The sequence below is a fragment of the Zeugodacus cucurbitae genome, chromosome 3 (assembly GCF_028554725.1).
Source record: "Zeugodacus cucurbitae isolate PBARC_wt_2022May chromosome 3, idZeuCucr1.2, whole genome shotgun sequence".
Taxonomy (NCBI): domain Eukaryota; kingdom Metazoa; phylum Arthropoda; class Insecta; order Diptera; family Tephritidae; genus Zeugodacus; species Zeugodacus cucurbitae.
Genome location: NC_071668.1, coordinates 72,483,632 through 72,501,540, shown reverse-complemented (window position 1 = coordinate 72,501,540; position 17,909 = coordinate 72,483,632). Strand labels below are relative to the sequence as shown.

Below are 17,909 nucleotides of genomic sequence, written 5' to 3'. Positions count from 1 at the left end.
CATCGATTCGGCTATAACCGGCTAAACGGTTGAACGCCAATCAAGCAATCCTTCACTAGCATTGAGCGAACTTTCAGTGAGCACACGTCCAGGATTACCGCTCAACTATCCGAGTGAATGCTCACCTTCCTGACAGAGGTAGCACTTTCGGTGGTCTGGTAGCGTAAAGCTGTGCTTGGCGTCAAGCTCCGTGCAAAAGACTCCTCCTTCTTCGTTTCCTCTGAACTTAGATCCATCCGTGAAAAAGACGTGGTGAGTTTTCTTCATCGGCTAAGTCCCGCCCACATCTCTTTCTCGTAAAAGTCCCTGTTTGGGACCTTTAATATACCTAGCATCTTTGAGTCGGTAAAAAAGATTCCCAAACCGGAGTTTAGAAACGGACAAGTTAGGTTAGCTTAATAGTGTTTTAATAGATAATTCTGGCAAGACTTTAGGCTGCTGTGCGCTGAAGACCGCTGTCACCGCCATGCTCTCGAAGCGATTACTCACTGATCAGAAAGAGTTTGACTTTAGATAACTTCATGACAGCTTCAAACACAGTAACTTTGTCTGAAAAACACAAACTAAAGTTGAGATAGAGAGCTAATGATAATAGACTGCGAAAGAAAAAATTTGAAAATACTATTATACATACTTGGCATCCCAAGTACAAGAATCTTTGAAAATTCTACCAGAAATCTTCTCAGCAAAAATTTTAATGTCAGCATTATTTTCGTTCTCCAACACCATTTCTAAAGTTTCCTTGTAGAAATATTACATAAATATCAAAATGTCACTATAACACTACATCATCTACCATAATAACCGTCACAGCAACATAAACAATTTTCCTTTTCCAGTTGCAAAGTTGAAATGCTTTCATATGATGAAGTCACACAACTTTCGCCTAACAAGTCTATAAATTACGAATCAATTACAAGCCGTAAAAATGAGCATTTCAACGCTTTTGGACATTTATTGAAACAATATGATTGTATGTCTGTATGTTTGTTGCAAGCGCGTGCAGTAAAGTATATGTTTGCTCACGCTGAAAACAACAACCTGCGGCATTGCCTGCGAAAGCATTGCATATACTCCAACACTCACATATATGACATATAAGCCTTTTATATGGACGCCTAAACACCCGCAGCATTTCAAAGCGACAAACAAAGAGACAGACTCTAAGTCAGAAACAAGCGAATCACTAGTAAATGTAAGCTCAGCTTGTCTGATTTGGTTTATAAACTTTCAAATATAAATGCAACACAGTAGCACATCTTGTATGTGTGTGTTTCTCTTGTCACAGCTGTTGGCTCCACAAAGCGGCAAAGCAATGGAATCAATAAAACACATAATGAAATGCGGTTAAATACAAAGACAAGCACTTGCATGTGTGTGTGTGTAATCACTGAATCGAACAAACATAAATCAAACGACTAACAACAATACTGCTAGCGATCACAACAAATTTGTTTGTATATATGCAGCTCATCAATGCTCAATCAACAAATGGCCGAATGACCCAACAAACAAATAACTGTGGAATTAACAACAACAAAGTACCCAACAACAAATCAATATAAATACATGCCCATACTCATATTCGACCTGCCCGCCGGCTTACCAAACGCTCGACTTGGTCAAGTTTGTTAAATAAAGCAAGACGCAAGCAAAGAAGGCCGGCTGTTGTGTGTGCCGAAGGAGGCGTATGAGGCACAATTTGATGAGGCGGCAACAACACAATGTTGCAATGCTACAAATGTGGCGACACACATGTGCCTACACATGTATACATGTGTACTTAAGTACACACAATAAACCTATTAAACGAAGCCACAAAATCGTTTCAAAGCTTTTAAAACCGAATGCGAATTAGTTGCGGCTAATTAAATGCCCATTAGCAACGTATACGATTTAAGTGCAACAAAAACAAAAAAAAAAACATGCGGTAGCAATGACATGGTTTTGAAATCGAAACCAAAACAAATGTTGAGAATCGTAAAGAAGCTAATGAAAAATTTAGAGTAAGGGAGAGTACATTTTGGGTGGAAGTGAAATTATACAACAAAACTTTGAGAATTTTGAAGATATTTTTATTGTTTGGTCGAGTTTTGGGTTCATTTGGGACCCAAGTTTAACTAAGATAAAAGCCAGGGAAGATTGAGTGATAATTAGATTAAAGTAGAATTAGATTATTCCTGAATATAAACAGATTTCAAAGTATGCTTTAAGGGTATATTCTAGGCTTTCTAGAACCTCTCGAACTTCTCAAGTATTATCTATAAATTCTGACAATCAATAACTTCCCAGTTACAAACTTTAATTACTCTCTTATAAAAATACATTGAAAGAAACACTTTCCTCAGTTTCAGAAAACACTGTTATATGAAAAATATGCCTAGTCTCAATTCCGGACCGGCACAATTTTCATTCCTGTAAATATAATATGCTTTCACTATGGGTCTCCTAAAGGCTTAAGTGCAGATTCAAACACCCGACCTACCTATGCTACTAGTGACGGAGAGTGTTCGAAGAGAGCCTATTTGGTAGGGTTTCCAAAATCTTTACTTCATTGTAGTACTTTGAGAATTCGAAAAACTTATTTCGTGAAAAAGATTAAAATACCCAAACGCTATGCTGTGCTCGGCTAAAAAATAAAGCCTACTTTAAATCTATACTTTACAGAAATTCATACATATGTATGTACAAAACCACTCAAATTTATTTGGAATTGATCAGATATGATTTTTCTAATTAAGAATCGAAGTAAAAGTGAACGTTTAAGAATGTAGAAACTTTCTCTTTCGACTTCCAAATTTATTTAGCAATTCTAGAATATCACAGATCTGTGGATTTTATCTATTATCTAAAATGAGTTTCTATTTTTATAAAGGAGTAAAAGACAAAGAATGTGTAAACATGAACAAATCCATTTGTTTTATAAATTTTAAAATACTTAGAAAATGATATTAACTATTTGTACTGAGTATACGATATATGGTATTATAGTAGTGAAAAGGTATTTTACCTGATCTTATCACGAAAACCATAAAGATGGTAATGGTGAGAGTACAATATTTCATTGAATAACTATCTCCAATGTCCAATTTGAAGTAGTTGGTCCTAACTGGTATATTGGACTAATAGATCTGCCAAAATACAGCAAGAATTGGCTTCGTAAATAAGGTATAATCTTACAGTTTTGTCTTTTTATATACAGTTGAACTTCCCTGACTCGAATCCCCATAATCTACAAAAAAACTTCGAGTTAGAGAGGCTTCGAATTATATATATATATATATATTTGGCGTAGGAACCGCTTTAAGCGATTATAGCCGAATCCACCAGAGCGCGCCACTCATTCCTCCTTTTTGCTTTTTGGCGCCAACTGGAAACACCAAGTGAAGCCAGGTCACTTTGCACTTGGTCTTTCCACCGGAGTGGAGGTCGTCCTCTTCCGCGGCTTCCTCCAGCGGGTACTGCATCGAATACTTTCAGAGCTGGAGTGTTTTCTTCCATCCGTACAACATGACCTAGCCAGCGTAGCCGCTGTCTTTTTATTCGCTGAACTATGTCAATGTCGTCGTATAAATCGTACAGCTCATCGTTCCATCGTCTGCGGTATTCGCCGTTGCCAATGTTTAGAGGACCATAAATCTTGCGCAAAACCTTTCTCTCGAAAACCCCAAGAGTCGTCTCATCGGATGTTGTCATCGTCCACGCTTCAGCGCCATACATCAGGACGGGAATAATGAGCGACTTATAGAGTTTGATTTTGGTTCGTCGAGAGAGGACTTTACTTTTCAATTGCCTACTCAGTCCAAAGTAGCACCTGTTGGCAAGAGTGATTCTGCGTTGGATTTCAAGGCTGACATTGTTGGTGTTGTTAATGCTGGTTCCCAGATAAACGAAATTATCTACAACTTCAAAGTTATGACTGTCAACAGTGACGTGGGAGCCAAGACGCGAGTGCGCTGACTGTTTGTTTGATGACAGGAGATATTTCGTCTTGTCCTCATTCACCACCAGACCCATACGCTTCGCTTCTTTATCTAGTCTGGAAAACGCAGAACAAACGGCGCGGTTGTTGCTTCCGATGATATCAATATCATCGGCATACGCCAGGAGCTGTACACTCTTGTAGAAGATTGTACCCTCTCTATTTAGTTCTGCAGCTCGTATTATTTTTTCCAGCAATAGATTGAAGAAGTCGCACGATAGTGAGTCACCCTGTCTGAAGCCTCGTTTGGTATCGAACGGCTCGGAGAGGTCCTTCCCGATCCTGACGGAGCTTTTGGTGTTGCTCAACGTCAGCTTACATAGCCGTATTAGTTTTGCAGGGATACCAAATTCAGACATCGCGGCATAAAGGCAGCTCCTTTTCGTGCTATCGAAGGCAGCTTTAAAATCGATAAAAAGATGGTGGGTATCGATTCTTCTCTCTCGGGTCTTTTCCAAGATTTGGCGCATGGTGAATATCTGGTCCATTGTAGATTTTCCAGGTCTAAAGCCACACTGATAAGGTCCAATCAGTTCGTTGACGGTGGGCTTTAGTCTTTCACACAATACGCTCGACAAAACCTTATATGCGATATTGAGGAGACTTATACCACGGTAGTTGGCGCAGATTGTGGGGTCTCCCTTCTTATGGATTGGGCAGAGCACACTAAGATTCCAATCGTCAGGCATGCTTTCTTCCGACCATATTCTACAAAGAAGCTGATGCATGCACCTTATCAGTTCTTCGCCGCCGTATTTGAATAGCTCGGCCGGTAATCCATCGGCCCCCGCCGCTTTGTTGTTCTTCAAGCGGGTAACTGCTATTCGAATTTCTTCATGGTCGGGTAATGGAACATCTATTCCATCATCATCGATTGGGGAATCGGGTTCGCCATCTCCTGGTGTTGTACTTTCACTGCCATTGAGCATTTCGGAGAAGTGTTCCCTCCATAATCCCAGTGTGCTCTGGACATCCGTTACCAGATTACCTTCTCGGTCCCTACATGATAATGCTCCGGTCTTGAAACCTTCTGTTAATCGCCTCATCTTTTCATAAAATTTTCGAGCATTACCCATGTCGGCCAGCTTTTCAAGCTTTTCATACTCACGCATTTCGGCCTCTTTCTTTTTACGTCTGCAAATGCGTCTCGCTTCCCTCTTCAGTTCTCGATATCTATCCCACCCCGAACGTGTTGTGGTCGATCGCAACGTTGCGAGGTAGGCAGTCTGTTTTCTCTCCACTGCGGAACGACAATTCTCATCGTACCAACTGGTTTTTTGGCGTTGCCGGAGACCAATTGTTTCGGCTGCAGCGGTATGCAATGAGTTTGAGATGCCGTTCCACAGCTCCCTTATATCGAGATGCTGATGAGTGCTCTCCGAGAGCAGGAGTGCAAGTCGAGTAGAAAATCGTTCGGCTGTCGGTTGTGATTGCAGCTTTTCGACGTCGAACCTTCCTTGTGTTTGTTGACGGGCGTTCTTTGCTGCACAGAGGCGAGTGCGTATCTTTGCTGCTACTAGATAATGGTCCGAGTCAATGTTTGGTCCTCGGAGCGTACGCACGTCTAAAACACTGGAGACATGTCTTCCGTCTATCACAACGTGATCGATTTGATTGCGCGTGTTTCGATCAGGGGACAGCCACGTTGCTTGATGAATTTTTTTATGCTGGAATCTGGTACTACAGACAACCATATTTCGGGCCCCAGCGAAGTCGATCAGCCTCAGGCCGTTTGGCGATGTTTCGTCATGGAGGCTGAATTTTCCGACTGTTGTGCCAAAGACACCTTCTTTACCCACCCTGGCGTTAAAATCGCCAAGCACGATTTTGACATCGTGGCGGGGGCAGCGCTCATAGATGCGTTCTAGGCGCTCATAGAAAGCATCTTTGGTCGCATCGTCCTTCTCTTCCGTTGGGGCGTGGGCGCAAATCAGCGATATGTTGAAGAACCTCGCTTTGATGCGGATTGTGGCAAGACGTTCATCCACCGGGGTGAATGCCAGGACTCGGCGACGTAGTCTCTCTCCCACCACAAATCCAACACCGAATTTGCGCTCCTTTATATGGCCGCTGTAGTAGATGTCACAAGGACCCACCTTCTTCCGTCCTTGTCCCGTCCATCGCACTTCTTGGACGGCGGTGATGTCAGCCTTTAGTTGTATGAGGACATCAACCAGCTGGGCAGAGGCACCTTCCCAATTAAGAGTCCGGACATTCCAGGTGCATGCCCTCAAATCATAGTCCTTTATACGTTTGCCGTGGTCGTCATCAAAAGGGGGGTTTCTCATCCGAGGCCTGTGTTTCTTATTCACTGGTTATTCGTTTTTATGTGGTGGGTCCCAAGCCCTACGCACAACCGCACAAGCGGGCTTCGCCTTCTCACTTTAGCTCGCCTCCAAACGGATGTCTGTTAGCTACCCAGGGGATACTTGGTCTAAAACCGGAAGTCGTGAGCTGCTTGAGTCATATGCAAAAGAATCGTTCCTGGCCACTCCCAAGTGAATGGCAATCAGAAACTTTCCTCACTTGCGTGAACTCCTACATATGACCCCATCCCTTCGAATTATGGAACGTAATTTGTATGAACAACAAAGGACTTCTATTACCAATTCAAGAGTTCGTGTTATGGAGATCTTCGAGTTATCGAAATTCGAGTTATGGAACTTCAACCGTAGTTCTTTATAGTTCGGTAGACAAATTGTTCCCTAATCAGAATCAGGTGAGATTGGTGAATAACTCAAATCGAAATAGTCTTCCTGTGGTGGTGGTTATAGGGATTTCAGAACAGAATAAAACCTGTTCCAAAGTTCATAGTCATAAAAACTCCGGCGTTATATAACCATATTGTGCTCTCTGAAGATAACTCGATGAACTCGATGATAACTCGAACAAAAAATCCATCTAATATTTTCCACTGCTTTTAAGAAACTGTGTTATAAGTACTTCGAGACAAGTTTTATCTGCTCTCCAAAAGTAATATTGGAACAACAGTTATCAATTAATTCGAATAAATGATAGCAATTGTCACAATAATTTGATTGTTCTCTCTGAGAGTCTTGCTAATTTGATTCCACTCAACAAATACACTCAGTAGGTGTTTAAGCTGATATTTCTGAATGCTTGCTAATGGCTCATAATATTTTTTTATAACTTGAAATTCTCGGAATATTTCCACTTAAGCTAACTCGATTAAAATAGCCAGTTGAATGTGCTAATTGATGACGCGCGCAATTAAATTGAGTGTGAAAATAAAACAGCAAATACAACAGGGAGAACATATACAAACGGCGCCGCTAAATTTGAGAATAAGGGCAATAATAAAAATAAAAATAAAAAAGTTTATGAGATAATAAGCGCATAAAGAAGCTTCGCAGAAAACGGGAAATTACGTGCAAAAACAGGTAAAAATTGAAGACGGCTATAAATGCAGCTATATAAATATTGAATACATATATATATGTATGGTAAATATGTGAAATCGTCTGCCGATAAGCAGCAGAATTACAAATAACCGACCGCAGACTGCTGCAATTTGATTTCACAAAAAAGTTGTTATCTGAGTAGCCGCCAATAAAATCAATAAAAAGGCGAAGGCGCAAAAAGTTGCTCAACGCTTACCACAAGAGAGCCATAATACAAGCATATAAAGGTATACTGCATAAACAACAATAAGAACAACAAACGCAGATAAAATGCGAAAAATTCGCGAAATTCCGAAAATAAACACAACAACAACAATAAACAAACACATATATATATTTAACTGCTGCTGGCACCTGTGCGGCAAATATAAAGGTACATATGATAAAAAAACAACAATAAACAACAGAGGTACTACTGACCAAAAACGAACCAACTGTCAGCAACATAAAAAATAACTGCAATAACGTGCCATGCATGGGACCCCAGTGTGTAGTGTAAACAAAAGAGGCGCGAGGAAGCTTTGTTGGTTGGTCAGCGTCGGCGATCGTTCGGACGATTCTTGGCGCTGCTTCTGTGCGCCAACAACAAAACAACAAATATATGGTATGGCTGGCTATCCAGTTGATTATTATGTTGTTACTGTTATTGGTGTTGACAGTGATGAAGTTAAATATAATGATATTGAATGTCTGTATGTATGTAACGACATAATGATATAGCTGAAAAACGATACACCAATGTGGCATAGCTATACCCATAAGTATATATAGAACCGATGTCTGTATATGCTGAATTGAGCAATTTTTCATTTCAACGAAACGGCGAGTCAACAAACAGAGATTCTGGGAGCTATATCTACATTTTTATATACATACATATATACTAAAGTAGTGGTATGCGGAAATATAAATAATAAAAATTGGCGACTTTTACAGCGTAAAACTTTTTCACTTTCTACTTCGCCTTTTTTGAGGTGTGAAAATTCGCATTAAACTTGCATGTGTTTGCCAGGCAGTCACACCAGTGCTGGTGGCAGTGGAGAAAATGCTTCGATGCACTCCAGTTTGACTGTAGGTGTCGCTAAATTATTAATGCATTATGCCGGTTTTGGTTTGGTTTGGTTGGTGGAGGAATGATGAGGAGCTCGGTGTTATGACAGAAGCGCAAAACTATTGACCCAAATTTTAAATTGTTGGTAATATAAAACAAATTGATTTAGTGGAATTGTTGTGTAACCCACTTTTAGTAATTTTCAACCTAACCTTTGTATGGGAGGTGGGCGTGGTTATTATCCGATTTCAACTACTTTTATGCTGTGTGATGGGGTACGTAGGAGAACCGACTTGATATATATATATAACCCTATAACTAACTCGTTTAGTTTTATGACTTACAAACAACCGTTATGTGAACAAAGCTTAGCAACTTTTGTTGCGAGAGTATAATAAACGAATATAATATGGAGTCATAAAGGGTTCGAAAAAAATAAAAAACTTTTTATTTCGAAGATTACTGGTCTTATATAGTAATATCGGTTAGTGACAAATTGAATAAAATATAGTAAACGTAATGATAAGACATAAGAGAACATAAAACGTGAATCACCCAGATCAGCAGTTCAATATTTGTTATTTAAATTAATAACACGTCGTTTGTTTTCGGTTCGATTTAGCAATGAATCTCATACAAAATTATTTAATAATAATTATATATTAAGATTCTAAATGAACTCTGTGCTGAAATCAGTATGTCTACCACAAAATAATATGTCAATAAACCCTTAGGTATACAAAAGCGCCAACAACACAATTCAACAGTTAATCACATATTAATAATCAAAATTTATGGTCTTAAGGCAGAGCAGAAAGGTAGAAAAAAAAAACACTATCAATAATGTCACGTTAAGGAAATGGCGTAATAATTTAATCAATAAGTATGCGCTTTTACATACATAAATTCACTTCACTATGAAGCGCACGTAAGTTGCCACCACTGTGCTTTACAATGCATTGCAATGTGATGGCACTTACAATATGTATTGAAATCTATATATATGTAAATTTGTAAAATATATTTGTAATGCATGAAAAATTAAAATGTCATAAAAATATGACAATAAAAAATGTACATTATGCAGGCGCATAAATTTTACAATGTGGATGTTCAAGCGGTGCTAGAAATTTTTTATAAAAAATTTAAAATTTTGAATTAAATTAATTATTTATTTTTAAATAAATTTATATAAAAAATTGTATATTTTTATGAAAAAAAAAATAATAATTAATAATTTTAAAATTTTTTTATTAAAAAAAATCATTTCTTCTGCTTCATGAATACCCTCTTTCACCTGCAACAACGCACAACCACTGCACCGTAGTTAACAACTTTCGTACGTGTTGGGAATAATGTATACAACTGTTTTGTTAAAATTCCTCTGCGCATACTAACATACATATTTATGCTGCGAGCACACAAAATTAAAAATAACAGAATAAAATTTCATATTTTGTGACATTTGCAATTTACAGAGTATGCAATTGTGGTTCAAGGCTTGACAATGACGAATATTTGTTTTAAATTAAAATTATCGCTTTACACACATAAACATATTGAAAATATATAAATTATTTACAATTGCAGTTTATTTGTATAATTTATGAGAGGTGTGAAGCGAAAGCCGATTATGAGGCTATAAATTTCAGCAAGTCAATGTGTTTTACCACAACAGAAATGTATTCCATTATTAAATGGTTAATAATTAAAATTTCAGCATTAAAAGTATAAGAATCCTCCCAGGCACTATCGCTACCGCAACCAACTTCATGCTTAACGAAGAATAAGCACTCAAAGCTAATAAAAACACAATTTCTAGATCCCAAATATTTTTAAACCAAATATATTCTGACTAAATTTCAAGTCAAAAATAGTAAAAGCTTCTTCTTCAAATTCTGTCGCAAGCAAACTTCAAAAGCCAGTCAATAGAGCCACTTTACAGCAATTTATGGTCATTCTTCTCATTACCCAGATATGGATTTATAAACCTACAAAAAATTTAAGTTAAAGCTAAAAATGTCTGCTTACACCACCTCCATACAGCCCTACCCTCGCTTCACCGCATACCAGTATTATTTTTAGCTCAAATATTTTTTCTTCGATATTATTTTTCATCTCCGTATACTATTCTTCCTCCTCATCCTCGCTTGGCGTTGGTAACTCAAGTGTAATATTTTGATATCGACAAATTTCCTACGTATAATATAAAAAATTGACCCAAGACATTTAGCCCATATGGTTGGCAAGTTCAACGTCATATGTGACCAACAAAACCAAGGCGTGCAGCAAAAACAAAAGAGAGACATACTTACATATCGATTCCGAAGGGACATTGTTTATGGGTAGCGTGGTGAGGAATTTTTAATAACGTCGTCAAGAAATTGTTACAAGAAAAAAAACTGAAAGAAAATGCAATAAGGAGATTTAAAAAGGGAAAAGGCAACAATGGGTTGCGGTATTGACATTAGAGAGGTCCCGTTTTCTTCGAGATAGTTCAAGAATTCTTTCGAAAAATTTTAAAACCTATTTAGGGTCATATTTTTAGTTGCCGCGAAGTGTTGTCAATAACTTTCCGTGTGAGGGAATAAGAATTTTGGATAAAGGTGAGACTTTCCGAGGTACCTTGTTCTATTCCCCTCTATGCTAAACGGATAATTTTTTATTTTATTCTAGTTTTTACAAGGCATGTCACCTAGAAGTTTTCCACAAAAAAACTTAAGACGTTTAGACGGCATACAACTTTCATCGAGGTGAACTAAATGCTTTAACCGTAGTAATATGAACCAAGCCGAATTTAATCAATCTAACTTAATACCGTAGTCGCTCCCACGATGAACAACAGTTCGTGTAATTGAATCAGACCCGGACTTTAAAGCAGTCTCTATTATTCAAGATTTCATACCAAACGGAACAACGCTTTCATATAAGCTTTTACTTTTAAACCAATGAAAGAAAAAAATATTACATGTGTCTTCTAGATCAATATTGATAGTAAATACAAGGTATGCGATTATATTTGCTTAACACTATCTATGTTGTTGTATCTCTTCATATTTGTATAAAAATATGAGTTATGACAATATGACAAAAGGTGTGGGTGCATTTGTGGCAGTAAATTTGTCTAGCTTTAACATTTTTATTTTTTAATTTTGTCACTCAAACCGGTAAATACTTGCTTAAGCTACACACTGTATAGGTAGGAGTTGGCCTCTCATTGATTTTATTTTTCCATATACATGTATTTACATGCAACATACGTGCCTAAAACATTATGCAATGTCACCTTAACTTCGGTGCATCTGCTTACCGACTTTAGTTGACCATTATGCTGAAGCTGCTTTCCACCTTTTCTCTTCGTTTTTGTTTCGCTTCAATAAAGTCATTTACCGTAGTTTATTGCTTATGATTTTCTCTGATAATTCAATTAGTCGTTGTATGTCTTTATAAAAAATTATCGAAATTAACATAAATGTAATCCGAGCTGAGTTTAAATGGGAGTTGACGTTGGTTGACTTGTAAGTTATGTGATTTTTTTGTAAACCCGAATCTTATAGACTACTAATAAATTGAGGAAACCCAAATTGAACGTTAAGTTGGCACATAAACAATGATAGAATCCTAAATCGTAATTGATTTTTCTGAAAATAATAGAAACAAGTAAGGAAGGGCTAAGTTCGGGTGTAACCGAACATTTTATACTCTCGCAATTTATTTATTCAACTTTATTTATATTATATAATACAAAATTTGACCCACATATTCGTCATATATATTGTATAAAGTCCATTGAAAGTTGGAAACCATAATATTAGGTTAGAAGCACCGAGGTCCTCATGTTCGATATATGGGGCCTTGAAAACCTATGGTCCGATTTCGGCGATTTTTAGAAATGGGCTGCCACACTATAAATACAGTATTTGTGCAAAGTTTTGCACTGATATCTTCACTAGTGCTTACTTTATATATTGTAAAGTAAACGATTCAGATCGTTTCAAAGTTCTGGTATATAGGAAGTAGGCACAACATATCATTGGGATGTAAGGAAACTATTACAAACCAAGTTTCATTGAAATCGATCGAGTAGTTCCTGAGATATGGTTTTTGACCCATAAGTGGGCGATGCCACGCCCATTTTCCATTTTGTAAAAAAATCTGCGTGGAGCTTTCATCTGCCATTTCTTATGTGAAATTTAGTGTTTCTAACGTTTTTCGTTAGTGAGTTAACCCACTTTTAGTAATTTTCAACCTAACTTTTGTATGGGAGGTGGGCGTGGTTATGATCCGATTTCTTTCATTTTTGGACTGTATTAGGAAGTGGCTAAAAAAACGACTAGAGAGAGTTTGGTTTATATAGCTTTATTGGTTTGCGAGATATGTACAAAAAACTTAGTATGGGGCGGGGCCACGCCCGCTTCCTCAAAAAAATTACATCCAAATATGCCCCTTCATAGTGCGATCCTTCATACCAAATTTCCATAGCTTTATTTATGGCTTAGTTATGGCACTTTATGTGTTTTCGGTTTTCGCCATTTTGTGGGCGTGGCAGTGGTCCGATTTTGCTCATTTTCTAAAGCAACCTTCCTATGGTGCCAAGAAATAAGTGTGCAAAGCTTCATCAAGATGTCTTAATTTTTACTCAAGTTACAGCTTGCACAGACGGACGGACGGACGGACGGACAGACAGACTCTACTCTTCACCCTGATCACATTGGTATATATAACCCTATATCTAACTCGTTTAGTTTTAGGTGTTACAAACAACCGTTATGTGAACAAAACTATAATACTCTCTTTAGCAACTTTTGTTGTGAGAGTATAAACATTTTAAGCCGTGTTTTTAAGCCCAGATTGCTAAGAGAAAAATTGGTTTGTTTTGGAATTATTTTGGTAAGCGTATCATTACAGTACGTTTCGACAATATTAATCGGGGAATATATGCATTTCTCAAATTACTATTCATCAATGTAATACAACTACAAGATATTTTAGTTCCAAAGAGAACGTGACTTGGAACTGGTTCAGACTTGCAGTTTCGTCAGCTCTAAAAGTTCCAGTTATCTTCGTTTATCGATTCGTTGGAAATTTTCATATTATTAGCCATTGTTGCAGCTGAGACGACAGAAATTTCCTTCATCATCTCTACCTTCCCGATTTTATCATAATATGTATTGGAAATGTATGTAGCTGGAACATAGGACCTCAACACCATACTACTTAATTCAAATCAAAGCAATATTTGTAAAACTTAATCCCAAACCTTTTAACCAAACTCTAGTACAAAAATTCCCTTACACTATCGTTTCCCTTTCGTTCTAAATATATATGATATAGAACTTACTAACTGACACGCGTTATTATTATTATTGTTTTAATTACAAATTAATCTTGCAAAATGCTTAAATAAAAGTCAAGTTGTGCCGCGAATACATTATTAAAAACAAATTTAACATAAAAAGCATAGTCGCCAAATGGAAATGGTATCCAACGAAAATCGGCTTCGGTAAAACGGAGTTTCTCAACAATCAAATCATGCTGTGGAAATGAGAAAACCAGAAAATTACATATTAAAAGCAAAACAATATTTTAGCAAAATAATATTTCAACGTAAATGTCATACATCATAAGGACAAGTATGATTCATATTCGATGATCTCCCCCAAACATCCATTAGTGTGTTCAATATGAAATTATTGCGTTTCTTGAGATAACTGCAGGCATCCACTTTCATCTCCGACATAAAAGACTTGTAGCCATTCGAGCGTTTGAGAAATTGTATGGTAATCTGCGACGAAATACACGAAAACAATATTTGAGTTATATGTATAAAAGTAAAGGTTGGCTTTGGTGGTCTTCAACATACCACAGATTTTCGTATCGGTTTATTCACCACAAACATTTTTATTGAGACATCCTTGAAATCGCGACGCACCGCATTAAGTTTGCAATATTCAAAGCGTATGACACTGGTGTTGGGGCTGTGACAGCGCACATTTTTTACACTCAAAGTGGATTGGACTTGCTTAAAAGGGAGATAAGGATATTAAACACCAAAGCTAATTTCTTTTATTTTTTATTTATTATATATTTATTTTATTTATATATTTACTTTTACGCTCGTTAAAATGAAGAGCAACGGCAATACAACCGTTATATACGTGGATACACTACTCAACTTCATTGAACGAACAAAAGTCGGTCCGAAACGTATTGACAAACTGAAGTGTGGTTTCATTACGCAGTAATTAAATATTATCGTTTAATAATTATGTACATTAAATGATGGAATTCCGATATAGAGGGTGCTTTTGAAGAGTTTTTAAATATTTTTGGAAGTATTGAAGGTTCTAGTGCGAGAGAATCAGAACTTTTGGGGTTTTCGAATACATAAAACACTCTACAATTAGCTGGATCCTTGGTAATAAAAGAACTTCACTATGAGAAACATATACTTCCTTAGTAAACGATATTTAAATAAGATCTTCGACCTTAACGATTTTTCCAAAGTAGGATTCTTGACGAAATCTATAAGAATTAATAAACTATTTCAAGATAATTATGCAAATTTGTTTCAGAAACGTACCTATAACTCACCGCATGAGAAAAAAATAGCGAGAACTTCATTCCGATAGCAGGGGGATCAAAAAACGACATGAGATCATTTCTGGAATATTCTGAAAACTTGAGTAAAAATTAATATATGGGTGACGAAACTTGGTACATATGTTCCTTGAGACTGTGAAAGGGTTGCTGTTGAAAATGTGCGAACTACTCGACCAATTGCAGTGAAAGTCGGTACATAATATTTTCTTGATTTCTTGACACCCTGATAACACGTATCAAAAATCGCATCGAAATCGGTTCACAACTACGCCTACTCCCCATATAACTCAATTTGGAATTCCACTTAATTCCTTCACTTTATAATATATAAATTAGGAACCTATGAAGATAACTTTACACACATACTGATTTAATCCCTTTTTGTTTTTTTTTTTATTTTTTTTGTATTTTTTCAAATTTTTAATTTTTGTTTTGTTTTTTTTTGGTTTTTGTTTTTTATTTAAAATTATTACGTAGATTAGATTCAAGAACGAAAATAAAAAAATATTAAAAAATAAAAAAAAACAAAAAGAGATTAAATGTCTGCTACGTCCACGTCGTTAATCCTGGATTACGCTAATTGCAGATAATAATAGTGCATAAATCAATGATTTTTCACCATATTCTGAGTTGGTTTTTTATTTGTAGCTCATACAAATATTGCTGTCCCAAAATTCCCTTGGTGATGAAGGTGATGAAATAAGGAACATTTTAAGATATTTTCGAAATAAATCGAAGGGGGCATAAAGGGTTAAAATTAAAAAAAAAAATTTCATTTTTTGCTATGAAATATTAATTTTATAAATTTTTCGATACACAGTTTTAAAGTTTGAGAAATTCTGTACAAAAAAGTCAAATGGCGTTTTAAAATCTTCATTCATTAGTTTTAAAGTTATAGCGGTTCGAAAAATTTTTTTGAAAACACTTTGGCCCCTTACTGTATGGCAACCCCGCGTTACACAGACCTACCACCATATGTTTTATTTTAGGTTTTACATATACTATAAGATAGTTGTATAGAAAATAAAGAACTTTTTTTCAAGTGGCTTTTTTCCAGAGAATGCCTCTTACCTTATATTCGGATTATCAAAGTTCCGGTATTTATCGGTTAATATGTGAGATATCTTAGCAAAATTAAGTGAGCATATAGTCTTGGATATAGTGTACCTTGGTGGTGAAAACGAGTGAAATCGGTTCAGGATATATGTGATGATTTTCATTATTCTATTGAACTTTATGCCGAATATATTGGTCAAGTTTTGTTATCTTAAAAAAAATACATAAATAAATTGCGAAACTATAAAATGTTCGGTTGCACCCGAACTTAGCCTTTCCTCACTTCTTTAATTTCTAGTTAATGAAACCGATGTAATAGTTAATTACATTTTAATTTTGAGCAATTCATATACCACTTAAACATATACAAATGAAATGCATTTCGAATTACGGTCAACGCACATTTAATTACTGTTTTATTACACAAAAATATACTGACAAAGATAACCAAAATTATTAATATAATTAACAAAAACTACAAAGAACTAAATTTAGATTTTTTTGAGAAGAAGTGAAATTATAATTCCTCTATCAACTTTAATAATTTAAATTAATTCAGTAGCTTACTAAGGTAGCTTAAAATGAAACTCTATATTGTTTAGTCATATACATGCATATTTAGTTGGCGAAAATTATTTTTTTCTAATTTAAAATATTGTTAAACAGAGAAAAAAAGTATCTCTACATTCTCACAAATTTTTTAAGCAGTTTCCTAATTTTTTTTTTAATGTTATATTAAACTAAAAATCGAAAAAGTACAAAGGCATTTCACGTAAGGCATTCCGTACATATTTGGGCAACACGTGAAAAATATTTCAAATGTACATTTTTGCATAAATTTTTTCATGTTATTTTTTTTAGTTTTTTTTCTGTTAGTTGAATTCCTGCTTGAGTGCGCTTATCGCTAAACCACCCACACTGTCTACCAGTAAATGAACACCCGCCGAATTATGCTGGCGACACGTGCGTATTATACATTTTGCGTTTTTTATTGTACTTTATACACTACGAATTATTTGAATTCACTATTGAACATACATTTACAAATACATATGTGTATGTATTTCCTGATAGCAATGCAAATTTTGCACAAAAGCACAACGAAACTTAAAAAATGCGCCTTTGTGTTAGACAAAGGAAAATCGATATTCAATGAAGGCGTAGTAAAGAGTAGATATATATACAACAACAAAAAATTTAAATACATATATTTATAATATGTGAATACATACATATGTATGTTCAAATTTTATCCATTAGGTACAACTACTCGATTCAATAAGTTCTAGGGAGTTAAGTATGGCTTTGGACTTTGATTCACTCAACCACAAAAATCTTTCAAGAGAGTAAGGGGACAGTTCTTGAACTTCAATAATCGATACTAACACTTTATAACTCAAAAATATATATTCTATATATATTCGATAATCGATTCTTCTATATTCAATCGATTGCGGAAACGAAGTCGTTAAGCAGTTGGTCACACAAATATACCCACAAATGTACATACTCATTGGAATCAACTAACAGCTTTTTTAAAATTTTCGAATTGAATTTCGACTCGAATTCCGCTTTGTTTACTAACAAGTGAAAAAGTAAAATAAAAAAAATAAATAAGTAAACAAAATAAAAGAAAAAGTCTAATCGTGCAAATAAATATGCAAATGCAGTGCAGTTGTTGCTAAGCCGCAGAGGCGCTAAATGACTCTGACGTATCAAGTCCAGCCCACCCACATGAACACCGGTTTTTGGTGGTTGCCAGGTGTCGCATAGTTAAATAACGCCCAATAGGTGG

The 17,909-nt window shown here is 35.9% G+C and overlaps 2 protein-coding genes across 2 annotated transcripts in view; both read right to left on the bottom strand.

The window, feature by feature from the left end:
* Nucleotides 1-17,909, bottom strand: part of LOC128920086 (uncharacterized) — a 143,526-nt gene that overhangs the window by 84,810 nt on the left and 40,807 nt on the right. The window lies entirely within an intron of this gene.
* LOC105218175 (uncharacterized) lies at nt 13,718-14,270 on the bottom strand. Its single transcript, XM_011193595.2, has 2 exons — nt 14,076-14,270; nt 13,718-13,990 (listed from the first exon to the last, which is right to left on the bottom strand). Exons 1-2 carry the CDS (start codon nt 14,193-14,195, stop codon nt 13,838-13,840), a joined length of 273 nt encoding a protein of 90 aa, XP_011191897.2. The 5' UTR covers nt 14,196-14,270; the 3' UTR covers nt 13,718-13,837.

Excerpts from the sequence above, each read along its gene's own strand:
- LOC105218175 (XM_011193595.2), bottom strand. The coding sequence starts at position 14,195 with ATGTCGGAGATGAAAGTGGATGCCTGCAGTTATCTCAAGAAACGCAAT. Across the intron at positions 13,991-14,075 it reads ATCATACTTGTCCTTATGAT|CATGATTTGATTGTTGAGAA; the intron begins GTATGACATTTA and ends TCATTTCCACAG.